The sequence below is a fragment of the Callorhinus ursinus genome, unplaced genomic scaffold, assembly GCF_003265705.2.
Source record: "Callorhinus ursinus isolate GAN/ISIS: 27379988/994484 unplaced genomic scaffold, GSC_fseal_2.0 scaffold75, whole genome shotgun sequence".
Classification (NCBI taxonomy): Eukaryota; Metazoa; Chordata; class Mammalia; order Carnivora; family Otariidae; genus Callorhinus; species Callorhinus ursinus.
In genome coordinates, this window is record NW_027397137.1 from 5,365,361 (window position 1) to 5,378,495 (window position 13,135).

At 60.8% G+C, this 13,135-nt stretch overlaps 1 protein-coding gene and 1 non-coding gene across 15 annotated transcripts in view; both read left to right on the plus strand.

Annotated features, from left to right (window-relative positions):
* TRPM2 (transient receptor potential cation channel subfamily M member 2) overlaps positions 1-12,471 on the plus strand; it is a 58,897-nt gene extending 46,426 nt beyond the window's left edge. For 10 of the 14 annotated variants that reach the window (XM_073887064.1, XM_073887073.1, XM_073887065.1 and 7 more), the window contains 9 exons: positions 2,064-2,151; positions 2,809-2,966; positions 3,664-3,740; positions 3,991-4,092; positions 5,360-5,446; positions 5,981-6,086; positions 7,678-7,779; positions 9,230-9,346; positions 9,899-10,911. In XM_073887064.1, the coding sequence (XP_073743165.1) occupies positions 2,064-2,151; positions 2,809-2,966; positions 3,664-3,740; positions 3,991-4,092; positions 5,360-5,446; positions 5,981-6,086; positions 7,678-7,779; positions 9,230-9,346; positions 9,899-10,024 (963 nt within the window). In that variant the 3' untranslated portion in view covers positions 10,025-10,911. Of the gene's footprint in view, positions 1-2,063; positions 2,152-2,808; positions 2,967-3,663; positions 3,741-3,990; positions 4,093-5,359; positions 5,447-5,980; positions 6,087-7,677; positions 7,780-9,229; positions 9,347-9,898; positions 10,912-11,897; positions 12,129-12,157 lie in introns of those variants that run through there. The other 4 variants (XM_073887072.1, XM_025863568.2, XM_073887070.1 and 1 more) reach the window with 4 other exon arrangements.
* LOC112816831 (Z6 small nucleolar RNA) lies at positions 6,040-6,136 on the plus strand. The gene has a single exon (XR_003206246.1). It is a non-coding gene; the product is annotated as a Z6 small nucleolar RNA (small nucleolar RNA).
* Positions 12,472-13,135: the final 664 nt, after the last annotated feature.

A 13,135-nucleotide genomic window follows, 5' to 3' on the forward strand; every position in this document is an offset into this window, starting at 1 on the left:
GTCGAACACTTCCCCACTGAGCTCGACTCCACTGCACTGGGAGGTGTCTATACCAGGGGCTGGTCTGAGGGAGCTGCTCTGGTCCCCTTCTCTGGTCTCCTCAGAGCTGTCCTCTGAGATGACCCCTCTGCAGGACTCTACGTCCAGACGCTGTGGGAATTACAGACGCCCTGGCCTGCTTTCCCAGGCGCCTGGGGATGCTGGGAGGGAGGGTCACAGGGGATGCACTTGAATGTCGAGAGCAACATCAGAAAGCAGCGTGTGGACATCTCAGACCAGCCCCCGGTGGTTGGATTGTGGGGTCAGGGTTTGGATGCTTCTGCACGCAGGGAGCTTGTTCTTTTGTAAGAGGGAAAAGGACGCTGTCAATAGGCAGTTGGCATTAGGTGAACAGCCCCTGCCCCACTCATCCCCCATCAGTGAACGTTGATGCTCCTCCACCAGTTGGGCCACATCCACTGGGCTCCAAGCCCTGGGCCTGAGACCGGCAGCGCTGAGCAGCCTTGCAGGCTAGCTGGGCTCAGGTCCCTGAACGTTCATTCACCCACCCGTCCATCTATTCGTTCATTTATTCGTTCATCCATTTATCCATCTATCCTTCCATACATCCGTCCATTATCCTTCCTTCCATCCATCCATTTCCATCCATCCATTCTTCCATCCACCCCTCTGTCCTTCCTTCCTTCCATTCTTCCATCCATCTGTCCTTCCTTCCATCCATCCGTTTGTCCATCCATCCTTCCTTCCATCCATCCATCCATCCATCCCCCATCCATCCATCCCCCATCCATCCATCCATCCATCCATACATACATACATACATCCTTCCTTCCATTCATCCATCTGTCTATACTTCTTTCCATCCATCCTTCCTTCCATCCATCCCCCATCCATCCATCCATCCATCCATCCCCCATCCATCCATCCATCCTTCCTTCCATCTGTCATCCATCCATCCATCCTTCCTTCCATCCATCCATACATACATCCTTCCTTCCATTCATCCATCTGTCTATCCTTCCTTCCATCCATCCCCCATCCATCCATCCATCCTTCCTTCCATCTGTCATCCATCCATCCATCCTTCCTTCCTTCCATCATCCATCCATCCATCCATCCATCCATCCATCTATCCATCCTTCATTTCATGTTTCCTTTGCTCCTCCTCTGTGCCATATCCAGGGCTGTCCTGAGGAATGTCCAGGTGAACAGGAATTGTCTCCCCCTCAGAGGTTTCCAGTGTGGGTGGCACAGACATAAATGTCCATTGTCACAGTGTGGTTTAATAAGCACAGCAATGAAGGCAGATGTGGGGGCTGGCGGGTCAGGGAGGCCTCCAGCCTCCAGGATAAGGAGGGGGAGGCAGGGTGGAGGTTGGGTCCCTGCCCTTCTGTGCCCCTCTTGCTGGGGGCACAGAGGACTTGTGCTTTCTTATGAGAGCCCCTGCTGCCCACAGCAGCCTCCCAGCAGGCAGCGCTTGAGCCCTCCAGGCTGGCACTGGAGTTTTGTCTCTTCTCAGCTCTGCTGTGTCAGGTGGGGGCAAGCCACCTGGCCACTGGGCTGGCAGGGGCTCCGCCATCAGCCAGCCCCTGCGCAGGGACCACTGCATGTGGGGGTCTGCCCTAACTGCCTCCTGCCCTGTGGGGCCTCGCCTTGCTGACACCCTCTAACACGGGTGCTGCCGAGCGGCGTCCTCCTAGCCCCTATTCGTCACGTGGCTCCTGCCATTGCCTGCAGTTGAGTATGTTTGGTTTCTAGAAGCTTCTTTTCTCTGGGAGGAGCAGGAGCCATGGGAAACTCCGTGGGTTGTGGTGCCCCACCTTCTCCCTGTGGCTCAGAGCTGTCTTCTGGGGCTTCAGCATGGTCCAGTGGCCTCTGGTGTGTCCAGTTCCAGTGGCCATTGTGTCTCTCTGGTGGGCACTGCTGGTGACCGAGGGAAGCAGGGCGGGCTTGGATGCAGCAGGATGGGCGCTACCAGCGGTGCCCTGTGGTTTCAGTGGAGGGGTGGCTGTGCTGTACGGGGGCAGGTGCTGACCATACCTTATTTGGGATGTGCCTTTCAGGTGGCCCAGACGACCAGAGCATTGCACTGGATCATGAAGGCGCTGAGGGACGGTGGCTTTGGCTCAGAGGAGGGCCTCCCCACCCTGGGTGAGTGGAGGCTGTGACCGCGGCTGGTCTCTACTGGCCTGTGTTCTTTTGAATCTGGGGGTCCATGGGGAGGAGAGGCAGCAGGCAGGGCTCCCCCTAGGCCTGGGGATGGGCTGACTGAACTCTTCCTGAGCACCGAGCGCCCAGTGGGAGCATAGCCTGTCCCAGAGAAGCAGGGGCCCTGCACAGCCGAGCCCCCCACATGACCAGGTGGGGGACTTTGAGAAGAGGCCTGGTCCACGTCCCTGACCTCCTCTTGTGCATCATGACACAAAGGAGGGGCAGCTCCAGAAGGTGCTGGGGGACAGAAAGCAAAGTCTGCATTTCCAAGTTTGCGGCCAGCCAGGAAGTGAGCATGACTAGCCCTCCTGGGGCATTGTTGGCCCTCCTTAACTGGACGGGCTCTGGGGCAGCCACACAAGGAGGCAGGTGCTGGCTGGGGGCACACTCCCTGACCCCAGATCTCGGTCCTCCCAGAGCCATGGTCCTGGGGCCCTGGGCTGGGGCCCCCTTCAGGGCTGGTGGTGTTCACTCTGGGCTCAGGGAGGTGGAGAAGGCTCAGTTTTGGGTAAAGGGCCATAGAGGACGCCCCTGTCCTGTGGGCAGGTGCCTGAGCCGGGGTCCGGCTTTGCCCACCGCTCCTTGTGGCTGTTCCAGCACCCGAGACGACCTCAGAGGGGCAGGACCATGAGCTGGACGGCAGGCAGAAGGCAGAAGATGTGGGCGACACCCACCACGTGAACGCCCGGCACCTCCTCTACCCCAACTCCCACGTCACGCGTTTCCCCGTGCCCAACGAGAAGGTGCCCTGGGAGGTGAGTGCCAGCCTTGGCCGGAGGCGCCCGGGTTCTGGGGCAGCAGTCCTGCCCCGAGCCCTCCGACACAGCCGGGCCCCAGGTGCACTCACCGGCTGCAGCCCCCCAGGGACGTGTTGGACACAGGAGGAGACGGAGTCCCGTTGGTACACACAGCTAGGGGTGGTGGAGCTGGGATCTGACCCACACGGGGAGCAGACTGTCCCACCACCTCTGGCCACCTCGCTGGTCCTGGACCCCAGCATCCCGAGGTGGTCAGTGCCCCTTTTGTGAGCACCAGCTGAGGGAAAGCATCGAAGGGAGAGGAAGGGCTGACGGCCTTTGCGTGCCCTCCCTGCCCCCACGGGCTTTCTCTCTGGCCTTTCCAGAACCTTCCAGGCTGTGGCTTCCATTCCTTCTCCCCATCCCCTGCCAGCTGGAGTCTTCCTCACTCCTGCAGTCCAGCCTGGACCCCCACCCCAGCCTGGGGGCTCCCCTAGACCAGCAGTGCCGTTGCTGCCCCCTCGGCTGGGTCCCCAGTGGAGGGTGCACCCCACAGGCCTGCCTGAGCTCAGAGCTACCATGTGCACTTTGGGGAGGGTCTCGGGGTCCTTGGCTATGAGCACTTTGACGAGGAGGAGCCGCCGTTGGTCATCCTGGGTGCCCTAGCTGTAGTCTGGGGTAACCGTCTGAGGGGAGAACCGCCGTGTTTGTGCAGACGGAGTTTCTCATCTATGACCCACCCTTTTACACGGACGACAGGAAGGACAAGGCCTCGGTGGACCCCGTGGGAAAGTGAGTGTGTGCATCCCTGCCCCCGGCAGGAGGGTGGACGAGGGACCCGCCAGGCACTCCCGGGTGACCGCCAGCGCCGGCTCAGGGCGAGGGTCTGCTTCCTGCCTGGACGGGGTGCCCGCTCTCCCCAAGGACTGGGATGTGCTGGGAGGCGCGTGGCTGTGGGCATCTGCAGTCGCAGGCTCTCTGACGGCCCAGCCCAGGGCACCACCCTCTCTTACCGGGGACGTGACTCTCCACTTGCTCCCAGCGCCCTGGAAGCCTTGGCTGGCATCAGCTACAACGCCGTGGATGGGCCCATAGACCGGCGGAGCTTCCACGGGCTCTACGCGGTTCAGGATGGGCTCCCTCTGTGAGTGCGGCCGCCCGCCATCCCGCATCACCCTGACCCTGTGGGGGCCTTTGGAGGCTTGCTTCTGGGCTCAGCTGTCCTGTCTTGGCAAACTAGCCATTTTTCTGGTAAAAATGAACAAAACACAGAAGAAAAGACACATTGACATAAAACGTTTCCTTGGTACCTCGACGAGGCCCCCCTCCCTGCCCCTCCTGGGACTCACCCCACTGGCCTTGGGTGCTTTGCCTTCAGCCCTGAGTAACCTCGGGGACTTCCATTCTTCCCCTTAAAATGGGGCTGACCGTCCCGCCATCTCCATGGATTTCTGAGAAAGAGCAGACTTCCCCCGCGAGGGTTCTGGCCGCAGGGGAGCCGTTGAGGGGCAGTGGGGTCCCGTCAGGGCATCAACGTGTTTCCCAGCGTCTGTTCTGTGCGGGGACGGGCACTCTGTATGTCTGAGTCCAGCTGTTGAGTGACCGGTGACATCATGCCTGGCAGTCCTTGGGGATCACCTCTGTGTGTCAGCCTGGGGGTCTGGAGTTGAAGGAGCCTCCTCTGGGCGGAGTCGCTGGGGAGGAGGCAGCTCCAGGGGCTGGAGGATGAGAAAGGGGCCGTCAGAATTAGGGACAACAGTTGCTGGGACACCGTGAGCCCCTGGAGCGGACGGGCCCTGGGGCCGCTTGAGAGAGCTGCCAGGGGCAGGGCTTTCAGGAATGTCCTGGAACAAGAGTGGGCCACGGTGTCCGGAGGTGGTGGGAGACGGGCCCCCACTGCCGAGACAGGAGGCCACGTGGGGCCGTGGCACGGGGAGACAGCAGGTTGGCATGTCACAGAGGGACCCGCGTGTGTGAGGCCTTCGGGTGCGGACGTGTGTCGTATGCGCGATGAGCTAGGCACATGCGCTCTGGGGGGCGCGGTGTCCACCCCAACACTGCTGCGTCCGCAGTGGGGCCGGATGTTGCTTTTCCAACCAACTCCAAGGTGCCCTGAAACTCCTGCCTCATCCCTCGGAGGCCCTCAGGGACAACATGTGTCCCCAGCGGGACAGTCCTAGGTGGGGAGTTGGAGTTGGCTGGGCTGGTGGATCTGGGGTCCCATCAGCGCCTCCACACGCTGGCTCTTTCCCAGCATCCCACTGAGGTGAGCTGTCTGTGCCCTGAAGATCCTGGGCCGCAGAAGGTCCGGGGGGAGCCGGCGTGCTCCCCCTGAGGGGCCCCTGCCCACTGCCCCGGCCTGGTCCTCCCAGAGGCAAGCGGCAATCTAAGCGGACCCCTGTCCACCCCAGGAACCCCATGGGCCGCACAGGACTGCGTGGGCGGGGAAGCCTTGGTTGTTTGGGACCCAACCACACACTGCAGCCTGTGATCACCCGGTGAGTACGCCACCGATGAGGCCACCCAGTCACCCACGGGCCCCTCCTCAGGTCCATTCCATCCGCTGACCCTCGGGCACACCCGAGACATGGGGCGGGAGTGTCCGTACCCCCTGGGAGAAACCCAGGCCCGTCCCCACACCCTGGGCTGCCCTTGTTTCCCTTTGGGTCCCCCTTTCCTGGCTTGCCTCTGGGAGAGGGGCGAAGCCACGGCCAAAGCCCAGGACCGCAGACAAAACGAAAATACGTGTAATCCCACCCAGCATTTCCAAAGAGTGAGCAGTGGGTCAGCGGGGGCCAGGGCGTGTGCCTCTTTGAGGCTTTCGATAGAAAATGATTTGCCTGAGAAGCCGGCCCATGCTGGTCCTCCCAGCAGTAGTGAAGTGGGGAAGACACCCCCTAATGGCCGCTAGCCCGGTTCTTCCCCTGGGGCCGCTGCTGGGGAAGGAGACAGGGTCGGCCCCCGGGAGGGCAGGGGGGCAGAGGTGGGGAGCCCTCCTGTCAGAGGACCCCCGTGAACGGCCCCTTCTGCAGGTGGAGGCGGAACCAGGATGGCGCCATCTGCAGGAAGAGCATAAAGAAAATGCTGGAGGTGCTGGTCGTGAAGCACCTGCTCTCGGAATCCTGGGCCCTGCCAGGGGTGAGCCAGTGGGAGCTGCCCACCCGTCCGTCCCACCCACCGGCCCAGCACCTGCCCCACTGCAGTCACCCGCCACCCCCACCCCCTGCCACCCGCCTGCTCTGGACTCTGTCCCTGGTCCTGAAGGACAGACTTGTACTGGGCTTTGTAGGAGGAACCCCGCTCCTGTTTGCTTCTCCTGCAGTTGTGAAAACAGGTTCAAAGACTCTGGTGTGTGGAGTCTGACTGATACCCGCTGTGTCTGAGCACCAGGCTCAGGGCTGGGGCTGTGTCAGAGCCCAGCTGGGCCTCCTGTGGAGCTCGTGGCCTCAGGGGCACACACGGCTCCTCATGCAGGTGTCCCGGGCGGGCACCTACCTCTGTGCAGCGCTGAGATGAGCTCTGAGGACAGTCAGCGTGCAGAGCTGTGGGGAGGCAGGGAGTGGCAGATGCTTGTAGGGCTGAAGGCCGGAGTGCACCCCAAGGCCTTGTAGGGACAAACCTGATTGGGGTGCAGGAGGCCCTGGGCTGAACCTCTTGGGTTTTACTCCCAGATCAGTCTGCCTTCCCCAGCCCCCATCCTTGTTCTGGGGTCCTGGCAGGAGGACCAGGTCCCCCGACAGGCTCTGAGCTGGTGCACAGTGTCTGGGATGTGGCCCTGTTCGGGGGGCCTCTCCTCTGAGCCTGTTCCCGGGACGTCCGTGATCTACCCCAGCTCGGCACCTGCCCATGGCCCAGTGGCTGCTCGGCTGGGGATGGCCAGGTCCCGGGGCTGCAACAAGGAGTCCGGGGCGCTGGGCAGCTCTGGCCCCTGCAGCCAGGACTCCTGTATCCCCAGCTGAAGGAGCACCATGCTGAACGGGGGGTTGGCTTACGGCCGGCCCCTCTCGCCCTGGGGCTTCTCTAACACGATTCAGCCTCCCTCTTGGGCACTTTGATCTCTCCGGTCAGGACACTGGCCCAGCCCCAATGTGGTTCCTACCAACTGGCATCTTCCGAGCAGCATGCCTGCAGACCCCCTGGGCACTGTGCCTGCAGACCCCCCAGTGGCCTGCCTGAATGGGTCTCTGGCACTTGCATCTTTCGAGGGGCAGGCGCGTCTCAAGGGCCAAAGCAGGATGGCTGTGATAGGGACTTGGAGGGACTTCAGTAACAAACAGGGTCTCTTAGACGGTCGAGGGCCGGGCGCTGCAGGCTCAGAATCCGGGTCCCCGGGGCAGGGGGCGTTGGGAATGGCCGGGAGCCCAGCCTGGGGGAGCGGAGGTGGGAGATGGCATCTGAGGGATGCCAACAATGAAAACATGCCCTCCTGCTGGTGGGCAGGTGGGGGGCAGGGCACTGGTTTCCTTATGGGTGCCAGAGAGAGGCCCCAGTGCCCGTTGCACCCCACCGAGGTTGAGCCTTTGGCCCGACTCAGCCCTGCTCCATCCCAGGCTGACGTGGGCAGCGGGCTCTGGGCAGTATCGCTGCAGCCCCGAGACAGCCAAGCTGCCAGACCCTCGTCCGCCTGCGCCTCCGCGGGGCTGGCCGGCTGCCCGCGCTGGGCTGGTGGCCAGGGGAGGTGGGTCTCTGCACAGCCTCGCAGACCTGCCTCTGCCTCCTCTCTGCCTAGGGCTCTCGCGAACCAGGAGAGATACTGCCCCGGAAGCTGAAGCAGGTCCTCCGCAGAGAGTTCTGGTCTTCCTTCCAGAACTTGCTGATTCAGGGCACCGAGGTAAGGGGGCCGTCCTGCTTCAGTCCCGTCTGTGTGTCCCGGTCCCCCACAGCGTGCTGCTGGTGAGGGCTGCAGGGTGAGCAGAGGATGGGACGCTGGGGACCCTGCTCCCAACCCACACCCCGCAGCTCCTGAAGGAAGGACCTGGGAGCAGGAGGGGTGGCAGGCCGTGGCTCTGGGCCTTGGGCACCTGCTTTCCCTCTCTGTCCCCATTCTCTCTAAATCAAGGGGCTGGGTGCCTCCCTCCCACACTCACTCTTGCCCTGAGCACACCCGGGCACATGGGGACCACAGGGTCTGTGTCTCCCTGGGCAGAGGGGCGCTGGGACGCCAGCCGCCGGCTCCCCAGGCCCTGGCCCGTGCAGCTTGGTCAGGCCTGTATTCTTCATCGAATGTATTCGTCATTCCGAAAGCAGTCCGCATTTGCCGTCACACACCCACGTTCACTCTCGCCCATGGGGCCGCCCGGAGAGCTCCGCTCCAGGCTCTCTGTTGACCTCTGTGCAGGCCCACGCGGGGCTCCGGAGCCCGTGACCTCTGTGCGTGAACACCACACACGCTTGACAGAAGTGGGGCCACATGGCACACATTTCTCCATAACCTTTTTCACTTAATTCGCAATAGTCATATTTTTAAGCCCTGATTTAAAAATTCACCTGCCCTTTTCCATGGCCCTGGGAGGCTCTGCGCCATGATTTGCCGAGCGTCCTCAGTGGACATCTGAGTTGTTCCCGGCCCTGTTTCTGGCCCCACTCGGGGCAAAACAGGCAGGAGCTGCTGTTCAGAGTTTTGACCTACAGAGCCAGTCCTTTCACGAGGGCCGTCCCGGGCAGGGCTGGGGGTGACACCGCCATCTCTCTTCTGTACTTTGTGAGAAAAATTAAGTAGTTTATTTATTGAAATCCATGTACCATAAAATTAACCGTTTCAAAGTGAGCAGGTCAGTGGCCTTGAGTGCCCTGGCCATGGGTGCGACCATCAGCCCACCTGTCCAGGACATTCCCATCAGCCCAAGTGCCCGTCCCACCCAGCAGCGCTCGCTGCCGCCCCCGCCCCCGCCCCTGCAGGCACCCGTCGGCCCCCACAGGACCCCCACTGCTAGTGGAATCACATGGCGTGCGGCCTTTGGCATCTGCTTCTGTCACTTAGCGTCATGTTTTTGAGGTCCGCCATCCTGTTTCAGTCCTTCCAAGAACAGTGAGGAGGGTCAGGATGTCGGGCCAGAGCCCGGGAGGGAGCTGAGTGAGGAAGCTGGGGCCGTGTTGGGGAGCAAGATGCACCGGGCAGGGAGACGGGGGCAGGGCCTGGGGCAGCGGACAGCTGTGCCCAGGGCGTCCCAGGGCCTGGAGGGAGCAAAGGGCTCGCGTGGGGCCCCTCCCTCTGGAAGCGCGCCGGGGCGGGGCTCAGTGCTCCACTGGGCAGACCAGCTTACCCCCGCGCTGCCCCCCAGGTGTACAAGGGGTACGTGGACGACCCAAGGAACACGGACAACGCCTGGATTGAGACGGTGGCCATCAGCATCCACTTCCCAGACCAGAGCGACATGGACCTGAAGAGGCTGAACTCTGTATGGGGCTTCGGCCACAGACTCCCAGGAGGGGGAGACGTGGGGCGGGCATGCTCTGGGGGGACCTCCAGGCCTCCGGGACGGGTCTGCCCGGGTTCCCAGGTGGCCAGAGCTGGCTAAGACCAGAGGGTGGGGGCTGCAGAGAGTAGGGGGCTCCAAGAGGCACCAGGAGAGGCCAGAGCCGAGTCAGAGTTGCAGGATTCACGTGTCTTCACGGGGATAGCATCCCCCATACTTAGATCAGTCTAGAGCTGGGACCACCGAGGCCTAGGGAGCAGACCTGGGGCTGGGTTTGCAGGACAAACACCTGAGAATAAGGCCACCTGGTCTGTTCTCACGAAGGATTTTCGGGGCTGGGCAGGATTCTCTGAGTCATGTCTAAAGTAGCCGTTCTCACTCCCCTTTGCTAGAAGGGCACAGTGAGCCAGCCATAGGCCGGGCCTGTAGCAGGGACCAGGGCTGTGGCGTCCTCGCGGCCCTTCTGCAGCTGAAGTTTTGGGGGTGCCTGTGCCGGCTCAGGGGGGAGTCAGGATCTCCGTTTGTCCTTTGCAGCACCTGCACACCTGTGACCCCGGGATGTCTGTCCAGTGGCAGGTCGTGGACAAGCGCATCCCGCTGTATGCCAACCACAAGACCATCCTCCAGAAGGTGGCCACTCTGTTTGGGGCTTTCTATTGACCCGTGGACTCCGGCCGGGCCCTGTTGCCAGGGGCAGGTGAGGCTAGCCCGCCCGCGGTCCCTGTGGAGGCTTGGGCTGCCCCGCACACAGGTTGGGGGGTGCGAGGTCCCTGTGGAGGCTCGGGCTGCCTGAGCCACATGCCGCCCTGGTCCTCGGGTGGCCAGGGGCTGCTGCTGGGGCACCGCGTGGTGTGCTGTGGGCATCTGCCACCTCTCATAGCCACCTCGAGTCGCCGACCAGATGAGCCTGTGAGTTGGAGGGCATCAGGGTGCCCCAAGGGGAGAGCCAAGGCAGGGGACATCTGGCTCTGGTCACTCGGCCATTCCTCAGGGTTGACATGGCCCCTGGGACCCTGCCAACCACCCTTGTCCCTGCAGCCTCGGTCCTCAGCCAGATTCCCTCCTGTCACATCGTGAGCAGCTCGTCCACGACCAGACGTGCATTGGCCCAAGGCGGGTGTTTCCTGGGTAGTCAGGGCTCCCCCGTGGCCTTCTCCTCGGGCCTACGTCCCGGAGACGGTGTCCACTGCGACTTTACTCGGACCCTCACCTGTTCTGGGCTGGGGCACCAGGCCCCTCACTTCACTGCCCTGGGTGGTCAGGGCTGAGCCCGTGCGTGAGGGAAGGGGGCCATGCAAGCACACACCTTACCTGAAGATCCAAGGGTGTCTGCCTATGGGCTACCCTGGGGCCTTGGGGGGGCTCTCCAGGCATGGCACTCCCTCCCTCCTCCCTGTGAGCCCAGGGAGGGGCAAGCGGTGGGCATAGATGGCGGGGGAGACACCCCGCTCTGTGTCAGTGGCTCACAAACCATCAGCATAAACCACCAGGAGTCATCCGGGCTGGGAATATTGTAAAACCCAACATTAAATGTGCTGCCCAAACCAGCCTGCCCAGCGTCTTCCGTGCTTCCTACACATCAAGTTCAGGGGGCTCTGTCTGGGCCACTGAAACCTCTTCCAATCCATGGCCAAGCCACCTGTGGCCCGAGGCTGTCTCTTGTGGCCATTTCCTACGGGTTCCTCCCCGTGGACATTCTGCAGGTCCCTGAGGCCCAAACTCACCATGTCCTCTCCGATCCACCCCTGCCCCTCTCCCTACACTTTATTCTATGGGATGCGGCCCCCAGCATCGGCCCCCAGCACCCAGGCTGGGACTCCTCCATCTCGAGCCCTTTCCATGGCTCCCCCTATGCAGGTGGGGGGCCTGGGTTTTTTATCTAGACTCATATACTTAGCCAAACTAGCAATCAACTGGCAGCACCAAATAAAGACATTTTGGAATTGTAAGGACTCAAAAAAAAAAAAAATGTGTTACTCACACATCCTTTCTGAAAGAATTTCTCTAAGATGAATTTCAGAAAAGCAAACACTGACTTAGCTCGGCTTCCGTAACAAAAGTCCAGACGGGGCGGCTCAGGCAGCAGACGTTTCTTTCCAGTCCTGGAGGCTGGAGGTCCGAGATCGAGGTGCCAGTGGGGTCGGTTGCCTGGAAGCAGGCGGACGAGACATGAGGGCGATCCCAGCGCCTAGGTCCCTTCTCACTCGGAAGGAGGAAGGAGATGCTGCCCACAGCAGGGCCGCGTGGACAGCACAGCTCACCGATGCAGGGCCGCAGAACGGTTGTGGGGCTAGTGGCCACGGGTGGGGCAGAGGCAGGGGAAGAACCGTACACCCCCAGAGGAATTAAGTGGGAGCGACGAGATCAGGGGATGCACAATAATCCGCAGAGGATGGTTACTAGGAAATAAAATGGTGGGGAACTCAAGGTACAGCAGTAATTATGGGACTACACATCGTGATTTTCGTGTGGGGATAAAAAATAATGCAACTCGTTTGTCTTATTTCCCATGTATTTTTCTATGTCACCTAAGACAAAGAGACGTCTGATAGCTAACAACGTGGGGAAGTCGCGCTGGGCAAAGGCTCTCAAAGAGAAAGGTGTGGGAAGAGTTCTAGCAGGACCCATGGACGCATGTACATAAGTGATGTACAATGTATTTATATATATAATGTGAAATATGTATGTCCGTGTATTAACTTATGTGTAACATACGCATACAGACATAGCACATACATAAACATACATTGCTCATGCATGTGTCTGTATATGATTCTGCACCCACCCCAACAGCAGGAACCGGAGGCCGGAGGAGACACACAAGACATTCACAAAAACCAAGCGTGTGTCACACCATCGAGGAGAGATCGCAACAGCTTTGCGAAGGCGGCCCCAGGACGGAGCCACACTCTCCGGCCAGAGCATTAGAACAGTAGCGTTAGAGGGGCGCCGGGCGGCTCAGTTGGTTAAATGTCTGCCTTCAGCTCAGGTCGTGATTTCGGGGTCCTGGGATGGAGCCCCGCATCATGTCGCTTCCTGCTCAGGGGGGAGCCTGCTTCTCCCTCTCCCTCTGCCCCTCTTCCCACTCCTGCTGTCTCTCTAAATAAATAAAATCTAAAAACAAAACAAAACAAAACAAAACAACAGTAACTTTAGAACAAGGACATACACCAGAAGGGACAGAAACTACATCTAGTGGTTCCAGGAGGCTGTGCTTGGGACGATGAGTGACCGGTCCCTGACCAGCTCGGATGGACAGGAGGTGGTGTCCAGGGCAGGGCACTGCTGGGTGATGCAGCCCCCTCTGCCCTCCGTCCTCCCTGGAGGGGCTTTGGTCCTGCGTCCCGGGCAAGAGCACTAATGAGGAAGGCAGAGCCTGTCAGGAGAGCAGACGCTGTCCTTGAGACTCTGGCCAGCACTCGGTCCCAGGGCCACCCCCAGCTGCTCCGGGAAGGAAAGCAAGCACCGTGAGCTGGGCATTGTCCAGGGAAAGCCCAGGGTGGCCACTGTACCCGCCGCCTCCCTGCCTGCGACCTGCCCCTTTAGTGGGGAGCAAACCAATGCAAGGCAGTGAGGGGGTTCATGTCACAACCTGTGGGATGCGGCTGAAGAGTCTCAAGAGAAACTTCTATAACCTTAGATGTGCTATTTCGAAAATCAAAGACTGAGAGTGAATTATCTGAGGTTATAACTGAAGAAGCTCAAGAAAAGGCTACAACATAAATGCAGGGCCCAAAGAAGTCAGGGTTTATGGAGGAGGGAAAATAAAAG